Source organism: Plectrocnemia conspersa, unplaced genomic scaffold (assembly GCF_051122295.1).
Source record: "Plectrocnemia conspersa isolate PC_06_02 unplaced genomic scaffold, ASM5112229v1 ptg000009l, whole genome shotgun sequence".
NCBI classification, from domain to species: Eukaryota; Metazoa; Arthropoda; class Insecta; order Trichoptera; family Polycentropodidae; genus Plectrocnemia; species Plectrocnemia conspersa.
In genome coordinates this window covers 25480263-25502071 of record NW_028277173.1, presented here as the reverse complement: position 1 = coordinate 25502071, position 21809 = coordinate 25480263, and the positions used below count along the sequence as shown (strand labels likewise).

The following is a 21809-nucleotide window of genomic DNA, read 5'->3' as shown; positions in this document are numbered from 1 at the left end:
GATCATAAAAAAAGATACTAGTGTCATTAATGTGACATGTGTTCATCTTGTGAAAAAAAATACTTACACACGTTCGTACATATGAATGTGTATAGTATTTTAGTAAACTATGCGATATTTTAAGACGTCTTGACACCTCTACTCATCTAGAACCAAACATGAAATACAAAACACTCAACACCTATTACACGCACAAACATATCGTATGTTAAAACATGCATATGAATATATACTAATAAATTATTCGTAATCATAATATTACTTTTATATTTAGTTTTACACGAAATAGCAATATAATATAATAATAAAACTCGGACAATGGAATAATTCGATATCGTTCACTTGAGGGTGTAATCAACACCAAATGAGATTAATAATCTGATACATAGATACCCCTCGAAGATGCGCCGAGTAACCAACCCCTATCTATACAATCTGACCGTTTGATATTATGTAATAATAACTTATGAAGTCTCGTTTTTAATAAAATGTTTGATTCTAAGAACGTAAATTTTGACAATTTATATATTGGGGTTTAACGTTGAATCTTAAGTATAATATGTATCGAAAACATAGTTTGATTAGATGTTCTAATTTTCAGATTGTTACATTATAATTTTCCTCAATAATGTAGCGTAAATGTATTGACCAATCACACGAAGAATTTTCCCAAGAGCACGCCCACGTGAAAAAACTAGACCCGCCCTCCGATGAAAGCTTTTACTCATCGTGAGTTCAGTATATATTATGTCTTCGGGTGGTGATGTATAGTGTCGATTCATTTCATTGACGTTCGAGTGTCATAATTATAATAATTAAGTTATGTTTTGAATGAAAAGTGCTAATATCGTAGAAGAAACGACATCGGAAAAATTGAGAAAATATACTAAAGTGAGCTTTTTCATAGATTTTAATTAATGAGTTTTTTGATCACATTTATGGATAAATATGGACTAGAATAAAAACTGTAGCGATTAGAAAATTGTAGATATAATATTCTTAATGATAAATGAGATCAAAGTCACTTCTAAACTATTTATGTTATTACTCATTATAAGTTAAACTACAAATAAAATAATTTACACATATATTTATATGCTTTTTTAATATAAAGAATTTAAAATTTTACAAGTCATATTAGATTAAAGAGAGATTGAAATCAGAAAATATTTTCTTACAAATGTCTATATATAACATAAAAAAATTAATGCAGTTTAATTTCAGCGGGAAAATGATATAATGCGTCACTATTAGCTTTAAAAAATATAAACAAAACTAAAACATTTAATTTTAGCGATTTAATATGGGATTTATATGATTTATAACATATTTTATCATCTTTTGAAGAAACTTGTACGAATAGGAGATGTGGTAAATTAAGAGTCAACTGCATTTGGGTCTAGCTTCAGTCGTAGTTAAAGTTGCGGGGTGGATGTACGATAATTACAAATGATAATTCAAATAATGCTTATCAGTATTTTTTTCTAGATGATTTTCGATGCTTGCAAAGAAAATTAATTTATGATTTTTTATTGTAATTAATGGCTATTGATGGTACTTAGTACTCAAAAGGCTTTTGTAACTATTGTATAATTTTGGGTGTTCTGCCGATATCTACTGTTTATTGCTGCAAACCAAACCACTGTCGTTGGCAGATTCTTATGGCTACTTAAAAACCCCTAAAATGTCTTCTAAAACTAATAATGATGTGCTTCCTTAATAGCTAATTATATCATCCAAAATAACTAATTTATTTTGTTTCAGTATATTTTTACATATTAGCTTATATTAATTAAATCAAAGGAACATAACTCAAATATATTGTATTTAAAATCCTTAAAAATTAATCTTTTTGTAGCGAAATTTTTTTAATTCTTCGGTTCTAACATAAAAGGCGTAAGCCTAATGCGTTACAACGGGGTAAACCAGTAGCAACTGGGTAAGTCAATCAGACACAAACAATACCTAGAAGTAAGTATTAAAACAACAAACTAAAAGTCACCAATTATTATATTTAATTACATTAGAAACTGACTGGTTTCACGCTATGAGCTTATAAACTCGCGCTTGTGATCTATTGGTGAACTTAGGGCTATTTAAGTAGTCGTATATTTTAAAATTTTATTATTAAAAAGTCTTGTCTAGTGCTTTTTTTCAAATAGATAATATATGTTATCATTTTTTACCATTATTTTCTATGAATAACAACGATTGAGGAATAGTGAAACATCTAGGTGTGAAAATAAAATGATCAGCAAAGGACGCAAGAATTATGTAGATACAAATATGTAAAAAATAACTTTAATTAATATTTCTATTTTAAAACATGGATTTTTAAAACGGAGTTATTTAAAAGCTACATTTTCATGGAAATTAGATTAAAAGCGACGGCGCCGTTAATTATTGAGATATACTTATTGATAATATTTAATGCCTATGTTTAGTGAAGCATATTTGGGTAAAATAATTGCCTGAATGAAGATAAAAATGTACAAATAGTAGAAAGAATTATGTGTATGCAATACCTCACTTCGCTAGCCATCCCTATCATAAAAAGGGCGCGGTTATTTCTCTGTTACATTACAGAATTACTGAGAACTGCCTAAGTACTGTTAGACTTACATGAGATAAAGTAAATGTATTTCTTTTATGTTGACAAATCACGCAAATCATAAAAAAAGATCAACCACATTAAATTTTTTTTTTTAATTTGCGATGTGAGATTTTATGTATGCAGAGTAGGTCGATATTTCGGTCATCAGGGACTAAAAGGGACAATATTATTTTACCTCTACAGTGAGCATCATTTTATTATCTTCTGCTTTTAAGCAGTATGGGCATCGTCGTTTTCGTAGTTCTAAGCAATGGATAAATCGTTTACAAATAAAATGTACAAAATTTAAAAAATAAATATTTTCGGTACTATCGGTATTTTATTTTGTTATACCGTTAATACCGAAGGTCAATTTTTGCCACAATATCGGTATCGATATTGCAATCCTTAATTATAATGTGTCGATGTAAATTTTTCAATCAAAAAAAAAATAATTTTGAACGTGCGAATCCATTTTATATGACTAATTCTAAAAATATTTTCAAGGACTCAAACAGATTAAATCAATGTTTATATTATATATCATCAATTGAATCTTCTAAAAGACCGATTTGTAGCAATGCAAACACCATGTACCAGATTAATTATGTTATGAATACGATGAAATACATAAACATTTTTTCATCAAACAGATGTCATCGGAAAGCCGACCACGCAGACTTCTCAGGACACCGAAGTGCGCCAGGTGCAGAAACCACGGTGTAATCTCGTGCCTGAAAGGTCACAAAAGAGTCTGTCATTGGCGAGAATGCACATGTGCCAGTTGCAGACTGGTCGTCGAGAGGCAGAGAGTCATGGCAGCTCAGGTATTCTATGACAGATTTAGCAATCGATGTTTTGATAGAAACCTCAGCCGCGAGATGACATCACAGGAAGACATTTGGTTCGACTTACTTTCGGTTGAAGATACGACAGGTGGTCTATGTCTCTGATAGAATGACGGCGAAATGTAGTAGAGTTTAGCTTAAGAAAACAGACACCGTAATGCATAATTTAGCGGTGTCTACCATTTGGAAAATAAGCGTATAAATATATCATAAAATGGTTATAAAATAATAAGCTTTCGTTGATCAGGTGGCGCTGAGAAGACAGCAGTGTTCTCATGAAGGATTAGCTGCTCTGTTGGCTCAGAAAAGGATGTATCAAAAGCAGTTGAGATCTCTACAGCAAGCTAATATGGCAAATGATATCATTAATGGTGAGTTAATTTATAAAAAATATTCCTCACTTTCGCATACCAATGTCTATGTTTCATAGTTTGATACTTGGCGTTCATTAATCATCACGAGCTTAATTATTTTTAATATTATTTTCACTATACGTCCTACACTATTGTTGAAATATATTAATACATCAAACACGTACCAAAATAATTCGATTCTGAGACATTTGCCGAAATCGCATGTATCGATTTCTCCACTGTTTAGTTGGTTTTAATAGCCTGTTGGAATGAAAATAAACAAACGCTTTGGAATTACTTTGGTTTTGGTAAACAAAGAATGGCTTTTAAATTGTTTCTTGTTGCTCAACATGTGAGCCAATTTGTAAAACTATTAAATTGTTATTTAATCTTTAACATTTTATAGCAACTTATACGCTTGCTTTCTAAACATAACTAAACATAATACAAATAAATCTTCAGGCTTCGTAAAAAAATGCGTAACATTGATTCTATATAAATTCTAATTATTTTTTTTCTACATAATACTAATCCATGGGCAAATTATATTGCGTCATATTTAATTACTCAGCATTTCAATATCGAAATATAGCGATTTATACTTAAAACCGGTGACCGAATTATTGCGCACACGAAAATTTCACACAGCGAAAATTCTGAACTTATGTGATTATTTGACTGTCAAATATATATTACTTTTAATTCCATCTGCTTTATATTTTTCTCTATTTTCAAGTAAAAATTGTGTAAAGGAAATGTAAGTGTATCATATCAATGTAAATTAATAATATAATTGTAAAATATTTTTTAATTAAAATCATATTAACATATGTTATATATACAGAGATTATTTTTTTATATACTATATATATATAGTGACGTATTCTTAAATATACATATGTGTATATCGATCATTTTTTGCTCTTTGTAATTTTCGTTGTGCGCAATTTTCGTTTGCGAAATAATCACCGAACCAAAAAAAAATCATTACAATAGAACAATCCCTACTCAAGATATTTTATAAAATAAAAACTTAAAGTTCCCGTCGGCGCAGCCTTATTATGAATTATTCTAATAAACATATAGTACCACCCATGTTATATTTACGTACATAAATCAGAAGGCGATTCTTCAGAATTATTAGATAAATACAACCTTACTCTACGTCAAAGTGAATTTTCTTTTTAAACTGCAAGCGTTCCATTTAAGAGCAAACACCTAAAAAAGGAATCAAAAAATGTCGCGCATTTCTTTGTATATAATACAATTTCTTAACAGATTTTAAATCACGTATTATTTGTGCAATTAGTATAGATCTATGCACTGACGTATTTAAGAGGAGCGAGGGGGAAGCGGACCGCCCCGGGCGGTACTTGCTTGCGGGCTGCATTTTAACAATGGAAGGAGCTTTCGTGCTATGTGGTTTTTAAGCTGAATGTCCTAAAAAATATATATATATATATATCCACGAAATAAAATTTCAAATAATTTCAATATAAGCAGTTCGAAATGTTAATTCTTGAAAATCACAAGTAAATCAATTGTATATAAGTATTATACATTATGCAAAGTAACTAGACTACACAAACTGCAAAAAAAATGTTTTTAATTTCCAATATCAAGGTAATACATTTAAGAACTATATATTATATAGTGACTAAGTGACGCATTGGGAACGCTCGTTACCGAGCGTTCCCACTGCGACGGCGCCGACACGATTTTATTACTTTTGACGTGAATTTTTGACTTCTGAGAATTGATAATTGTTTATGCGCCCTTCTATTGACCAAAATTCGGTTTGAATATACTTTAGCCCATGATCTCCCAAACTATGTTCCAAGTATTCCACCAAAATTTTCGGATTTGCCAAGTGTTCCGTCGCTGAAAAATTTTGGGAAGCCCTGCTTTATCCAATACTTTCATATCAGCAGTCCGTAGTAATATTGGCATAGATAGCTAGCATATTTTTAAAACAGCGTAATATCAAAGTGCAGACAAATTATGGAGCAATATGCAAAATACGACGTCTGTACTTCTTCGCCCAGTTATAAGATGAGTTGACTTAGTTTGTATTTTGGACTTGACTTAATTAAAATTTTAAAACTATAATTAGTTGTAGAACTCTCATTAGATTTGGTTTGGGTTTGAACAGCAAATTTAGGTTTGGCAATTGTTAAAAATAAGTTTCATAGTCAATATATGGTAGCATATACTTTCACTAGCGCCTATCTGTTAAATTATATTTTCGCTAATAGAAATATGTATCTACTGGTGAAAATGTATTTGGACTTCACTAGTGACATTTACACATCGCATGTTAATAAAAATTGATCAGAATGTAAAAGATATTATTTTAATAGTTTTGGTTTGAACAGCAAATGATCGTTTCGCAACTAGCAATTGACTTTCATAGACATTTTAAAATAGCATATAATTTCACTAGCGCTCATCAGTTAAATTATATTTTAGCTAATAGAACATTTACACATCGCATGTAAATAAAAAATGATCAGTATTATTAGGTACTACATATAGAAAAGTTGAAATCATATAATTTCACTAACACCTGCCAGATAAATTATAATTTCACTGGTAATAATATATATGTAGTCCAATAAGATTTAATTGAAATGACATATTTTAAGAAATATTTTCAGGATAGATTCGAGACCGTTTTTTTAGATTATTTTTTGCGGGATAGCCCGATAATTCCTGATTTAGAATCAAGGATGTCATTTCACCTTTTTCCGGTGAGGGGCGGGGGGTAAAAGTTCGCTAGTCAGTGGCCGTTTTTTTTTAATATTTTAATTTTATTAACATTCATAGTATTTCATTAAATGCCATGCATTTTTCTGGCTAAAATCACAATACTAAAGTTTTTAATCTTTTTTATATGAATCGGGGACTTTCGTACATCTCAACGAATCAGAAAACGATAATATTTTAAGTTTTAAATGAAAATATAGTGGAAAAAAATAGGAATTAAGTACAGTCTTGTGAAACTATGCGATTTTAACTTCATGTCGAAAATGTCGACTTCGTTTATGACTGAAGCAGACAATCGAATTTTTACCGTTGCGATCCTGAACAGAAGATTATAACGTCATAGAAGTACATTGTGATTTATTAACAAAAGCATTTATTCGCTAATAAATAATAAAAACTACTAAGTGAGACATTAGACTGAAATCTAAGTATCTAAAATATGTATCATATATTTTATTGATTTTAAACTTTTATTACAACTTATGTTTAATATATGTCACTATATTCATCCGTGAGATTAGGAAAATCTAGGAGAATCTGGAATTATAAAATACTTTTAGAATATAAATCTATTGGTAGCTGCTGCATTTGATTATATACTTTATATAACGCTTACTCTCCGTCACATACAGTATTACTTGCTTATTATTCCCGGTCGGTCTTTGAGTGTTTAGCGATAAACAAATGTTTATAGCGGTGTCGGTCGTTAAGATGAGACTTTATAGCTTAGCTGGACCAATCCTGGCCACTCGCAAAAGGAAACATTTGATTCGAGACGTTAAGGCCACCGGCTGCAACCACCTGTTCTCTCCGACGAACAGGAGCACTCTTGGAACTGCGGCCATCCTCAACATTAAGCCACCAAAACAATCACGCGTCTATTAAATATCTGAAAGCACGAAAATATACAAATACACCCATTTTAAACAACTTGGGTCTTGTCTTCTGTTCCAGACAAAACGCAATCTGTACTGATACATATTAAAAACCAACTTTCATACTCGACTTTGCTCTTGTTTTTTGCGATGAGCAATATATTGAGCCACGCTTCACACATTCATAAAAAATAAAAAATTATAAACATACAAAATGCTTATTCTGTGCAATAAAAATTATAAGAAACTTTTTCATTGCAGGGCTATTATTTTAAAAATCACTAAATTAGATATTGTGATCCTCTTTGGATTTCGAAAATTTATTTATCGAATATCTAAAAAAGATTCAATCTTTATAATTTCACATGTATAACTTGCTATTTCTAAAACATAATGCAAATTGCAAAAGTATATAATATATGTATAACCCTCATAATTAAATTATAGTCGCAGTTTAGTCTTACAAAAAAAAAAACAATATGGCAATTTCTAAACGACGTTAGTTTAGCTCTCATTTACAAACTCAATACCCATTAAAATTATGTTTTTGTTTATTTTTCTGTTGGAGGTGTCGGATGTCCTATCAAAACAGTGTTTCAGTCACTATGTTTATTTTTAGGATAGAATTCGTCTCTCTAGAACTGTATTATTTTTATTAAGTTTTTTATCTTAATTCTTATTTATGTAGATATTATATAAATAGTATAAAAATAAAGTTCTAACAAGCTTATGCTTCATTTTTTTAACCATCGGCAGACAGACAGCGTGGCACCGTTATCGTTAGAACACCCCTCTTTGGATCGTTGGTAAACTCAAATATTTGTCGGTTCGTATTTCCCCACTGCCAGAATTTATATGCTGAGGAAGTATCGTATGACAGGGTATGTGTGAATTCTACAAAAATTCCGAGAATAGTATTGTTTTTCTGCTTGTAACATCTCATTTGGCATATCTTTCAATACAGCTTCTAAAACTTGTATTATAATAAACTTATAACTCAACTTGGGTATAATGAATTTATTAACAATATGTATTTATTTATGAGTTTCCTGTGTTGGCAACACTGTAAATCAAACAGCTGTCAATAATTACGCGTGTTAGTTAGGATCGCTTATCCACTACTCAATGCGTTAAAATTGTTCAATTGTTCTACATAAATAACAATTTTATACGAACTGTGTATCGAAATTTGCAGGAAATTTAATTTAAATTATATAGCGAGAAAATTTAAAGAAACTAGAAGCGTTAGAGATAGGGAGAATATGGCTACTATAAGTGAAAGTGGGAAAGATCCGGAATTGTCGATTCCCTTTGGCACATTTTGCATCTGAACTTGCACCTATACCATATTAAATTCAGATAACACAAAAACTGAAGCCCAGAGACCAGCGAATAATTTACGCAGTTTTGCTTTTAGAGCAGTAGGAAGATGATGCTAATTTTTGAAAAAAATCTTCTCTGACGAGCCGATTTCCATCTCTCTGGGAATATTAATTACCAAAATTGCTGCATATGGGGCGAAAAAAATACGCATGTGATTCACGAGTGGTGCACATTGTAGTCTGGCGGCGTCATTAAGCCTATTATTTTTCATAATTCATAATTCAAATGTTATTTAGCTTAACAAATAGTAAAGTGCTAGTTTGGAAACATAATCATGTATGCTTAGATGGACAAAATTTGATAATACAGGTAAATTGGGCTAAATAAGCCTCTTCATTATTCGTTCAAGTTTATGTGAGAGAACGAATAAATGGTTTGAGAGACACTTTCGTATTTTGAGAAGCAGCAGCCGTCTCTGCAATTAATCTGACACTACTAGATTACATATATTTTAAAAATGTTTATGTGTACCGATGGAGAGTTATAAAAAATATGTATTTGAAAGTACTAATTTTTTAACCAGTATTGCACCAATGCATTGTTTACATGTGTATTTTTATTGCTGCGTCCTACTTTCTGAATAAACCCACAGTTCTCACAAAATTTGAAGTGCGAGTTAGGAACAATATTTACTAGGAGGGGGGTATTTGCCTCCCTCCCCCCTTTAATTTGGCCGGAATACTTAGCATTATTTATTTACATACGATGTATAAATGTTACAGTAAATGTGTATTTTTCAGTGAAGTTTTATTTTCACTAGTAAAGTTCAAATACATTTTCACCAATAGACAGTGGCGTAGCTATGGAGGGGCGGAGGGGACGGGCCGCCCCGGACGGCACTTGCTTGAAGGCGGCATATTCGCGATGGGATCGTCTAGTGTGGTTCTTAACCCTGAATGCACTAAAACATATATTAATCCACGATTAACAAGAGCTTAATAATAACCAATTTATTATTTTAAGAAATGCTAATTTTATAACCTTGCAAAAATCTATGGGGGGGGGGGCAATTTTAAGGATCTTCCTAGCTACGCCCCTGCCAGTAGATATATATTTCTACTAGCAAAAATATAATTTAACTGATAGGCGCTAGTGAAATAATATGCAACTAATTTTTGACAGTTGGGAAACGTCAATTTGCTCTCAAACCCAAACCTAACCTAATGAAAGCTCTAAAACTAGCTTTCAAACTTTCATTAGGTGAAGTCCAAAATACAAACTAAGCCAAGTCATCTCTCAAGGGAAAATAATCAGGAGAAGAAGTACAGACAGACGTCGCATTTCATATATTGCTCGATAGCTTGTCTGCGCTTAGATACTACACTGTTTTAAAAATATGATATTACTATGGACTTCTGACATAAGAGTGTTGGTTAAAGTATATTCAAACCTAATTTTGCTCAATAGGAGGACGTAAAAACAATTATCACTTCTCAGAAGTCAAAAATCCACGTCAAAAGCAGTAAAATCGTATCGGCGTGTTGCAGTGGTAAGGCTCGACAACAAGCGTTCCCACTGCGACGGCGTCGACACGATTTTACTGTGTTTGACATGGATTTTTGATTTCTGAGAAGTGATAATTGTTTTTCGTCCACCTATAGACCAAAATTCGATTTAGATATGCTTCATTCCTCATAATGTTGTTATAAAAGTCTTAATATGAACGCTACTCAACCATAAAAAAACATATCCATATATGATTTTTTTTTAATTTGATATATAATTTTTATATAAAATAATATCAATAAATTAATGAGTGCGAAATAAATGAACATAACAAACAGTGTTTTTAATTAATTTTATAAAAAAATATTGAGAGCTTCTGTATTGTTTAAAAAAATGTCACAAAATTCGAATAATGTTTTAAAATATATTTAAAATAAATTAACGAAATTTAATAATAGAAAAACGATTTAAAATTATTAAAATACACTAATACAAAAAATAGTAAATTAAATCAAAGCAATAAATCGTTGCAAATCACTGATTTTTTCTGTAATTTACTATAAATGCAATATAAAATAATAATAAATAAATAACAACAGAAATAATTATGAAAGAAATACATAAAATTAACTCACTCCCAGGTGTATACTAACAAATTAACAATTGTGTATAAATTAACTCACTACTCAAAGGGTTAATGAAATGGAAATATTAAAAAAAAACGAAAACTTACTGGTCTTTAGCCCCCCCCCCTCCCACCCATGGTGCAAGTTGAATACACATATACACAACCTATCGGCTTTTTATTTTAATCACTAGGGCGGAAAACATATTTCAAATGTCATAATTTAGGCATAATTAAAGCTCCAACATAATGAAAAAATATCATAAAAAAGTATAATGTAAGCTCTAACATTGAAACCAAATTGTGTGGCGGCTTTCCAGATAGTTCAATGGCGATTTATTGTAACGCCAAGCCACTTCTTGGGACGAAATAAAGCGCTCAAAAAATGGTGATAGAGTGGTAACAAACCTTCGGACCCAATTCCGGGGCTTTGCCCTTGACTTATAGTGCTTCCACAAAAAGCCTCCACAATAGTCCAGCACAAAAGGGAGCCGTCGTCCGGGCCTTACAAAGAAAACAAAGTAACAAGTGAATATAGTAAAATATCAAAACATTCACCGTTTCCCCTTCAAAAGATGGCATTACCTATTAATTTAAAGAAAACTATGACCTAATGATAAAACTATGACTATAATGAACGTTATTAACAAACCAAGGTGTCAAGATTTTTATTGTTTTAAGTTTGTCTTACTTAAAAATACATAAAAGTATCTTTTTAAATATTTTTTTGTAGTTAGGTACTGATATAATTATGTCAAATATATAATAATAAAAAATAAAAAAAGTAGACGAATTTAAAAATGTATGTCAGTTGTAACATGCTCATTATGATCAATTGACAAAATAATGGGCGAAGAAAATGCCACAAATTATCTAGTAAAGTTTTTAAATCTCCTGAATTAAAAATGGATTACCACAAAGCAAAGTAATGTTCAAAGTTGATGTTCATATCTGATTGAAGCAACAATCCTGACTGCACACTTGAAAGTTAAAATATCTTTATTTTCAGAATTTCGATGATTTATAGCGATTTTTCTTTGCGTTTTAAATAGTTTAATTTCCAATATGGCTCTGATAATAAATAAGTAGCAAACATTGTCACTCAATGTATCTAGAATTGACTTAAAAGATTAATGCTTCTATCATGGTTAATTGCATGTCCCAATGTCACTGAATGGATGCAATATCACTGTTAACTAGTAAATAATAATAAAATAAAAAATATATTTTATCAATTCGAAGCACGACAACAAGCATATTTATACACCGCCGGTTGATTCACAACCTACAAACAATTCACATGTGCAATTAAATTATCAATGACAAGTAATATCTTACTTAACACTATTTTTTTCATCAGGTTATCAACGTTGGGCACCACTAACTAACGATCCAGAAATCAACGACAGATTGAGAAAAAGAAGGACGTTCGCAGATCCATGTTTGGACGCGGTACCAGCTATTCCTTTCTCTCCTTTGCGACCAAACCCTTCAATATTAAGATCGCAGCTGCTTCAAGACTGTCCTCGTCTTCAAGAACTTCAACAAGCACCTCATATTCTGCCATTCTTTTCAAACATAACAATAAACCACAATCTAAACACCATGACGGCATCTTCTTTGGTTAGAGATTTCGTTCTAAAAACTGAGCAAGTCAGACTGTTACCATTTGATGACCGTTTGAAAGACGCTCCTTCTCCTTTAGTTAGATGCAAAGATGAACGTCAATTATTTGGCCAACCAAAGCAAATGGAAAAAGTGGGATTGTCCAATAATAAAGTAACGGATGAATCGATTAAATCTAAGATTTCATTTTCAATAGAATCTATTATAGGAACAAAATAAAGTAACTATGATAATATAAACATAACTAGTGTAAATAGATAACTAATAATTCAAACTCTACAAGTTAATAACTGACAACGTCACCAATTGGATGTTTTATATTAATCAGATTTTGATATAATTACTTTTAACGTAAATTACAAATTTAAAAAGTCTTATAGATACTTAGTCTCATAGATATTTTTACATATATCTTAGTATACAATTGATAAAAATGGACAATTGGTATTTTAGATGTTATATCATTTGTAAAACAACTATTCTTGAGTTAAAACTTTTATTAATAATATTGTTACATATGTATGTATTTAATTTTTCACAACAATAAAACAATTCATAATACTGTAAATATGTATCTATAACGTAAAAGTATATTTAAACTAGTTATATACAATAATTATTATAATCGCCAGATATTTGTATATTATATATATTGCTTAATAAATATACTTTTAATAATTTGTACCAAAATAATTAATGCATTGAATGCATAACGTTTATAAATCATTTATATAAAATAACAACATGAACTTATTATTTTATTAAACATTATTTAAAATCAAACGACCCTTATCGTACATCATCGTTTGCTCTATCTCCTCTTCGACGTTCGACACTTCATGATTTTCGGTCTTAAAATCTCTATCGTGAAGCCTTATCTTCATCACACTATCGATAGTCAAATCTGATGTAATTGCAGTGACACTTTCAGGGAAAACATTGCACGGATCTCTTTGTTTGTTGGTCATCGTATTATTTATCCTGATTGAAGAAACTCCAAAAATCCTTACCTCTAAAGGTAGTCCAATGGAAGTAGGCACAACAAACACGTTATCCAATATATTAAACTCTCTGTTGAACCGTATCTGTTTATAAATAAAATCGTTCTTATTTACCTCTTCCAACGTGGACTTTAAACTAGAAACGTTCCAATAAAACATATCAAAACCGGCAATTCTTAAATAGAGATATCCGTCATTATCATGATTCTCTTGTGAAGAATTCTCTATAAAGTTATCTTCCAAATGTTGATCCAGGTTGTTATTATTGAAGCATTTCTTGTCACGTTCATTACTGACTTCTAAAGCGTTCTTCAATCTCTTGAACATACCACCAATCTGCATCACGTTATAAGACTTATTGAAGAGCTCGTCGAATATGCTTATCTCAAATACATCCAAATGCGAGTGATGATTGAAAATTGTTAATTTTTTATCAATAGTTGACCTCATTCTGAATGAGTTCCTAATAGAAAGGTGTTCAAATTTAGCTTGAATGTACTGATTCAATAATATGTTGTTTATTCCTTCTTCAAATGTATGAGAGTTCTTCAGATTCAATAAATAAAACCACACAGTAGATGTAACTGAAAAATGTTAATAAATAATTTTATAAAAACGGTATAAATAATATTGCAGTGCTTTCCAAAGCTTCCAAATGTCATTCCAAGAAGATATGACATGGGGATTTCAAGAACTCTCATGCGAGAATGTTCTACTTTAATTTAGAATTTCATGGACAAAACTGCAATATGTTTTCACGTTATTTTTAAATAAATAATTAGCCTACGAGTAATGACATGTTTTATGCAATAAAAGTTAATTATGTAACACACCTTGATTAACATTGTCGTAATAAAGAACGTTTGCTATGTGATTGATAACAATATTCGACGGACAGATCATCATGGCGAAGAAAGCTTTCATCCTAATCTCTTGATAGTCTTCCTGACTAGCAAAAATATTCAATAAATGATCTCTCGATATGTGGCAAGGCATACGTCTAAAAGAATCAATAGCAGCCATTCTCATAACCAGTGGTAATGTATTTTCCTAAAAATAACACTAATATTTACCTCACGAATACTATTATAGAATTTGATAAAATGAAAAAAATTACCTGAATAATAGCTACTATTTTATCCATGTTGTACGAAATGCCAGCATTTCCAATACCTTTTAGTGATACAATGAATTGATCGAGATCACCGTTAAACTTATGCTTAAGAGGTAATTCTATGATCTTCATTATTTGTTTTACTTCTTTAACGTCATAGCATTCCGGATTGTTGGAACAATATATGTTTATTAAGCTTGATGATACTAATTGAATGCTCGGCCATAGATTTTGATTTTGTAACAAATTCTATAATTATAATTTAATTATTAACATCTCAATAATGTATATTCGCATTCTCAAATTCTATACAAAATAAGGCAACTCGAGTAACTTAAATTGTATACAAAATAAGGCAACACTCCGTTCCAGGCCATACACATACACACTGATAAATACCTGTAATTGTGCCAAAATTTTGAGCGACGAATACTCTATGTACTTCAATGACTGCAACATTGATATAAAATCAGAGTTTATAGATGGAGTATCTTCATAATTGTCGATTATATCTTGTAAGATACTCTCTTCATCATTGACTGTTTTAATGGAATCGTTAGTTACATGGAAAGATTGACGACTCTCTAACGTCTCGAACAACTCATCTGAAATTTAAGAAACAAACATTAGTTTACTTTGTTACAATGTTACTTTTTATTCAACATTCTCAATAAACACCATTGTAATCAGGTCCATTCTTCAAAATCACTCGATCTAAATCCATCTGCTGTTTGATCCTCATCCTCGTCGAGAAATCATCAAAGGGCTGAATCGTATAGTTCTCACGGCACATTATCAATATTGGCTCTCCTAACGTCCCCAAAACATGTCTGCATTTATGAGTATTCCTATAATAATTTATTTAATATATACATCAATTACTAAATAATAAAATTATCTATAGAAAAATCATACTCAATCAAAGTCGTTGAATCATCCAACAAGTTACGAGTCACCTTTTCAAAGCCGGTACGATAAGAACATCTTTGAAGATCGATTGCTTTCCTTACAACCCTCCAACCATCGGCTTGACTTATTTTATACACACTATTACAATCTCCTAATAAATTAGTCTTAAAAGTGTAATAAAGAAGAGCATTAAATATGTATATATTTTATAACATTTATGCAATTGATTAATTAAATATTCACCTCCATGACGTTGTAACTATCGGTAACGTTAAGATAAGTATATTGTAAAGCAGATAGAATACCCAATTTGAGATTCAGAACCCAATTCACGTCTGATTTTGAAGCACATAACTTTGTAATCTGACCGTTGTTGTATTGGAAGATCAGTAGGTTTTCTGTTAATAGTTCCGATATACTTTTTTCATTCGTTGTGTCGTTATCCATCGTTGTAGTTTTAGGCGTTAAATTCACTGCGTCCATCTATTAATTAAGGCATAAGAAAACTAAAGTAGGAAACCAAACATTGCTGTATGATATGTTTTAATGCTGAATCATGCAGAAATTTAGGTGATAATTCTGCACAAATTTCCGATATGAATTTGAAGTTTCAAATAATTCTCAGTGATCTCTTTTACATTTTTTTTGTTAATAAAATGAAGAATCAGTATCGGACTGAGATAATATCATTGTAGAACTCCCGTTGAGACAATTCATTCGAATGAATATAAAATACTTATGTAACCCATATTTCTAAGTAAAATTCAACTTCAATAGAAACCTAACTTAATATTTTTTATTACACCTAACATGTAATTTTTAATAAAAATGTTAATTGGATTGAAATAATACATACAGCAATGTTTCATGATTAGCCTTAAAATATACTGCTAGCAATAAACTAATTACAGGCATAAACTGGTCTTAAACTAATTAAATATGTACTATGTATCACAAATATGATTTTTGATTATTTTGTCAAAGCAAAAGAGTTGAAAAGGATGAGCCTAAAGCGTTTCAAAAGTAAAATTGACCATATATTATACAGAAAAACTAATGTAGTTTTAAATATTAATCAAGTTTTTTCGTATCAAAAAAAAAAGACATTTTATATTTTGTCAAAAGCATTTTCAAAATCAGTCCAATAACATCTCATACCTGATATGAAAAGCCTGTAATTGCGTTATTATGTACACGTGTTAACCTTAAATGTTTCAGTACCTTCAAAATCAAATTGCACGTTGAATCTGCGTATATTTCAACGGTCGAATTGAAATTGAAGACGTCTTGATCAATCCCTTCTTCTCTGTTTGATTCCATGCGTATTTCAAAGTCATAATTGTATACATAAGTGTGGTTTTTCTTGAATATCGCACTGTAATTAGCGCCACAGTAAGTCGGGACACATTTTTCTCCTATGTCGTCGTCCGCCTTTACGACTAAAACGATCATATCGATTATTGAATATGAATAAGACATAATAGATGTGAAGACTTACGTATTGTTAAAACAGCCAGCAAAACTACCGTCCTAAGGTGTGCGAACATTTTTTTCGTATGTTCAACACCGATGCACGTATCTGACAAATAACAACGTACATTAACAGACTACAACGATTGAATGATTGTATAATAATGACCGAAGGAAGAGTCACGGTGTCTCTCCTCCACACAGGCAAACAAACATCACACACATAATTGAATAATGGGTATCAAAACTTGTTTATAATAGTTTGGTTCATTAATCCATATAAAAAATGGACCCTCCTACGCTAAGTGTGTGTGTGTTTGAGTGCTATTTATAATGTGAAATGTATGTTATTTATAAATACAGAAATAAGTGTATTATCTTTATTAGAATCATAGCAAGTCACATTTATGTATTTAAAGTAAAATGAAAATGAAAACATTGTATATTATTGCACGTTGAATATTAATCTTTCTCGCTCAATTTGAATAGATATTTCGTCAGGAAAAGGATTTTTATTTTAATTTTAAGTGCCTGACATATTTTTATTTGATGTTAACCTTGGTAGTTGATTAAGTAATTTACTTCACTAGACTTATTTTGACCAGAAAAAAGATCAAGTCATCGCGTTAGCAACTAGTGCCGTTAAGCTAAACCTAAGCTAACCTAATCCATGGTGCTTCAATAACAAACTTTAAGAGAAAGCAACGTACTTTACCTGGCTTATTTTGACCAACACATTGTATAAGTTATCGCGATAACAACCAGCAGCATTATGGAAAATACTAAACTCTATAAATGCTGATATTTGATTGATTGCTTTTATTTATCTGGAACACTTCTGGATTTGAAGTAACATACTGTGGGGCTTATTTATATATTTATGTATTCATTCAATATGGCCAAAACTTGGCGGCACTCTGGTAGCACTGATGTGACGGCACGTTATTTTGGTGGACCTCGACGGGAAGACAACAGCCAGTAGTACCTCGTCCACCGTTCACTCGCATATGTTTCATATTCCAACATATAACTGTGTAATTGCCACCCGTCACCATCCATCCACTAAATTACGTTTTAAAATGGTTTTATAAAAAAAAGAAAACATAAAATGTGTATATGTCGAGACAACTTGACCATGAAAAAAGACTTGTCACACTTGCTAAAAGCGTAATAAGGCAAATCTAGTATTTGCGATCTTAGTGCTTGGGATGAACAAGTACGTGTATTCGTTATGCTGTCGTATGTGACCATCGGAGATTCAGGTAAATTAGCTAAGCAAAGGGACACTATTTACAATTACATTTATTGACAAGTACTGACGAAAAGTCTTGTCTTTAAGTCTTTAAATCTTAAAATGATTTTTACGTTAGAGATCATTTTTCCTAAATTTTTATTTCCCCCCTAAAGCTAAATATTCCGTTTGTTAAGTTTTTCTGTAATCTCTACAAAAAAAGGCAAAATCCTGTAACTAATTAGTCTCCTCAAGTTAAGGGTAAGTTATATTATGTTCCTTAAAAATGCGTCTACATATGTATGTATAGTATAAGAAGACCACAAAACAAGAATGTGTTAAAAAACATTTTTTAATTCTCTTTCAAATAAACATTGCTTAAAAACAGCTATAATTTGTAGAAGCAACAAATAAAGAATATGTTACTAGAACTTGCTTCCTTTTGCTATTATCATCTATGTTAATGTTTAATTTAATAAAAAATCATGAAATAGTAATACAAAATTTAATAAAAGATCATGAAATAGTATTACAAATAATGTTTAACATGTTTATATTTAAAACAAGTATTTGAGAAAATATTTACTTTACTGGACATATTTCGACAAAAACAAGAGAAAATAATCGCGATAACAACCAGTGGCGTTATGAAAGCAATTAAACTCCATGAATTTTGACTCTGATTGGTTGTATTTATTTTAATTAAGGTTTGTGTCCTATTACATGTGAACAAAATTTCATTGTTCGATAACAGCTTTATGTTGTAGAACCAGAAAATAAAGGATTTGTTAATTGCACTGTTCTTTTTTTACCTTTTTCTACTATTGAACAGAAGACAATACAGAATTACTATTGTAGTTTTTAAAATAAATAGAATTTGCTTGTCAAAAATCAAAAAATATACATACCATCTATACATATACATATACATACCATATCGACCATCGTGGCGCATTGGGGTAACCTGTTAGGCCACGATGGTCTTAATTTAATCTAAAAAATAAAATAAAAAAATAAAAATAAAATAACAAGTCAATGCATTGAGGCTACATAAAATTAAAAAATCTGAAAAATGAAAAATGTGTGTAGGTAAAATAATAAAACAAAAATTAACACATAATAATTTAAATATATTATATGAACTTGAACATTTGTACATAAAATATTATTATAAATTTTAACACAACAAATAACTACATTACTTGATTCAATTACTAAATGAATAAATTTTCTTCGTTTTTGGAAGCTATTTCTTTATACTGAATAAAGAATTAGCTTACTGAATCGAAGTAGTGATCTTTTCTGCTTTGAAATCAGTTATTCACGTCTGTTTTACTTCATCTTAAACCAATTTCATGTTCGATTTCTGAGAACTACAAATCGGACACTTTTCTTTCAAAAGATGATTAAAATATAAATTAAATGTTGAATAAAATACCTAACGGGCATCACACATTTCTTCTCACATTCCGATACATACCGCAATGGTGAATTCTTTCATTACTAATATGAAACGTATACCTAAAATACTTTTTACAAATGTGTACATCATTGCCGTTATTTTTAATATAAAACGACAATGAATTAATTATCGTATCGGCTTTCTGGATAGCTATCATTAAGTCTACGTCTTTTTATAGTGGCAGTCTTGATCAAACTCCGTAAGAATTCACCGTTTTATTTAATTGCCCAGTGAAAAAAAGTCCTTCGTAGATTTTTTTATTTGATTATAATTAACATTTTCATTGTATTTCCGAACACAGTTGCACAGATTATCTTGAAACTCTTTCTCTCATATTACACGCCTACATCTATTTACATATTGCATGCTTTGTACTCTTGCTAGCTTCAACTTGCTGATTCCAATTGTCTGTGTGTATTTGTTTTAGTAATTAATTCAGTATGTGCTATTAATTCAATATCAATACTTTCATATTTAAATTTAAATGAATTATCACTACACGATACATTATTTTGTTGGCACATATTGTACTCCATCTTTCATCTACGCACAACAATGAATCTTAAAACACAATTAGCATATTTACTTCTTTTCAGAATCGCCGAAACATCGTCTGTCAATAAGAAATGTCAAACTGCGCACTTTATTATTTTTAAAATATACCTATTATTGACAGCTATTGTAACACAAAAAATTATGGCCATAGTCGTTTACAAATATAAAAAAGTTCACTTCGTTAAATATATTATATAGCATAAAAAATAGATTAGAATACAATTATATGCAAATAAATAATAACCCTTTGGTTACAAAATATAAACGTAAGAAATCTTATATTTGATGTGTATTATATTGTATACAATCATGCAAGTAATTTCATACCAAAATAGTATTTTTCAAACGATTGAACATCAAATCATTATTTTATAACATTTATAACATGAATGTTATTTATTATAGTATTTCATTAATTATATTTACAAGTCTTTATTTATTTAAATACTAGATATTGTAAGTATATTTTACGACGAAAACATCAACAATACTGTTGCGACCTCTCCCCTTTGGAGATAGCCGTCTTTTCTTCTCACACTTTTATTCGGCCATGCATAAATATATGTAAAATTGTCGGAACAAATACTATAAAGCTAAGTAATGATATGTTATAACTTGGTTTGTGTGTGAGAACTGTTTTTTCGTATCATGTGAAATGAACACCCGAATATTTAAAAAGTTGAGGATTGTTAATATATTTCAATTAAAATATCTTAATGTTTATCTTTGCAATATAATTTAAAATCTTGCAATATAATTTAAATACTTAAAATCTTGATCCAATCGAAATATACTAAAGAAAACGACCACAGACTAACATTTGCCTCCAGCCTATATAAATCTGAAATGACGTCCCTGATTCTAAATCAAAAATTTTCGGGTTAACCCTCTAATAAAAAATAAAAAATAGTCTCTTATGTACCCCAAAAATATGTTTTTTTGATATGTCATTTCAATGAAATCATATCGGAATACATTTTCACCTGTAGATATATGTATATTTTTACTAGTGACTATATTAATCATCTAGCAAGTATTAGTATAGTAATAGGATTTTAACTATTCCATAGGTAATAATATATACATTTATATACTTATCATTATTTATTTATATGCGATGTATAAACGTAACAATAAATGTGTATTTTTAAGTGAACTTATATTTTCACCAGTGAAGTTCAAATACATTTTCACCAGTAAATATATATTTCTATTAGCAAAATATAATTTGACTGATAAGTGCTAGTGAATTTATATGCTGATCAAAAATGTCTATAAAACTCTATATTACAGTTGCGACACGTCCATATTCTGTTATCTATGTTGTTCATAACTAATTATACTTTTTGAAATTTCATTAGGTCAAGTACAATATACAAACTAAGCTAACTAATCTCACAGAGAAAAATTAGTTGAAGAAGAAGTTTGTATTTCTTCTTCGCATCTCGTATATTGCGACGTCACGAGATACGAAAAAACGTCGTATCTCGCATATTGCTCCATAGTTTGTCTGCACTTCGATATTACACAATGTTTTAAAAATATTATAGTT

At 30.2% G+C, this 21809-nt stretch overlaps 2 protein-coding genes and 1 long non-coding RNA gene across 5 annotated transcripts in view; 2 read left to right on the top strand and 1 right to left on the bottom strand.

The window, feature by feature from the left end:
• LOC148232413 (uncharacterized) overlaps window positions 1-21809 on the top strand; it is a 267931-nt gene that overhangs the window by 15964 nt on the left and 230158 nt on the right. The window lies entirely within an intron of this gene.
• LOC148232420 (uncharacterized) lies at window positions 3253-13190 on the top strand. Of its 2 annotated transcripts, none has more exons than XM_088192940.1 (3): window positions 3253-3420; window positions 3689-3812; window positions 12250-13190. In XM_088192940.1, the coding sequence occupies exons 1-3, from the start codon at window positions 3409-3411 to the stop codon at window positions 12732-12734; spliced, it is 621 nt and encodes a 206-aa protein (XP_088049066.1). In that variant the 5' UTR covers window positions 3253-3408; the 3' UTR covers window positions 12735-13190. The 2 variants fall into 2 exon arrangements, with proteins under 2 accessions (XP_088049066.1, XP_088049067.1); XM_088192941.1 differs by having other exon boundaries at window positions 3403-3529; window positions 12250-12866.
• Window positions 12998-20363, bottom strand: LOC148232419 (apolipophorins-like). Of its 2 annotated transcripts, XM_088192938.1 has the most exons (11): window positions 20289-20363; window positions 19174-19233; window positions 17038-17118; window positions 16761-16978; window positions 15783-16022; window positions 15546-15703; window positions 15309-15478; window positions 15030-15235; window positions 14634-14879; window positions 14350-14566; window positions 12998-14100 (listed from the first exon to the last, which is right to left on the bottom strand). In XM_088192938.1, the coding sequence occupies exons 2-11, from the start codon at window positions 19193-19195 to the stop codon at window positions 13277-13279; spliced, it is 2382 nt and encodes a 793-aa protein (XP_088049064.1). In that variant the 5' UTR covers window positions 19196-19233; window positions 20289-20363; the 3' UTR covers window positions 12998-13276. The 2 variants fall into 2 exon arrangements, with proteins under 2 accessions (XP_088049064.1, XP_088049065.1); XM_088192939.1 differs by lacking the exon at window positions 19174-19233 and having other exon boundaries at window positions 20289-20358.

Excerpts from the sequence above, each read along its gene's own strand:
- LOC148232420 (XM_088192940.1), top strand. Across the intron at positions 3,813-12,249 it reads GGCAAATGATATCATTAATG|GTTATCAACGTTGGGCACCA; the intron begins GTGAGTTAATTT and ends TTTTTTCATCAG.
- LOC148232419 (XM_088192938.1), bottom strand. The coding sequence starts at position 19,195 with ATGCGCCACGATGGTCGATATG. Across the intron at positions 16,023-16,760 it reads CGTGCAATTTGATTTTGAAG|ATGGACGCAGTGAATTTAAC; the intron begins GTACTGAAACAT and ends CTTAATTAATAG. Across the intron at positions 15,479-15,545 it reads GATTCAACGACTTTGATTGA|GAATACTCATAAATGCAGAC; the intron begins GTATGATTTTTC and ends AAATTATTATAG.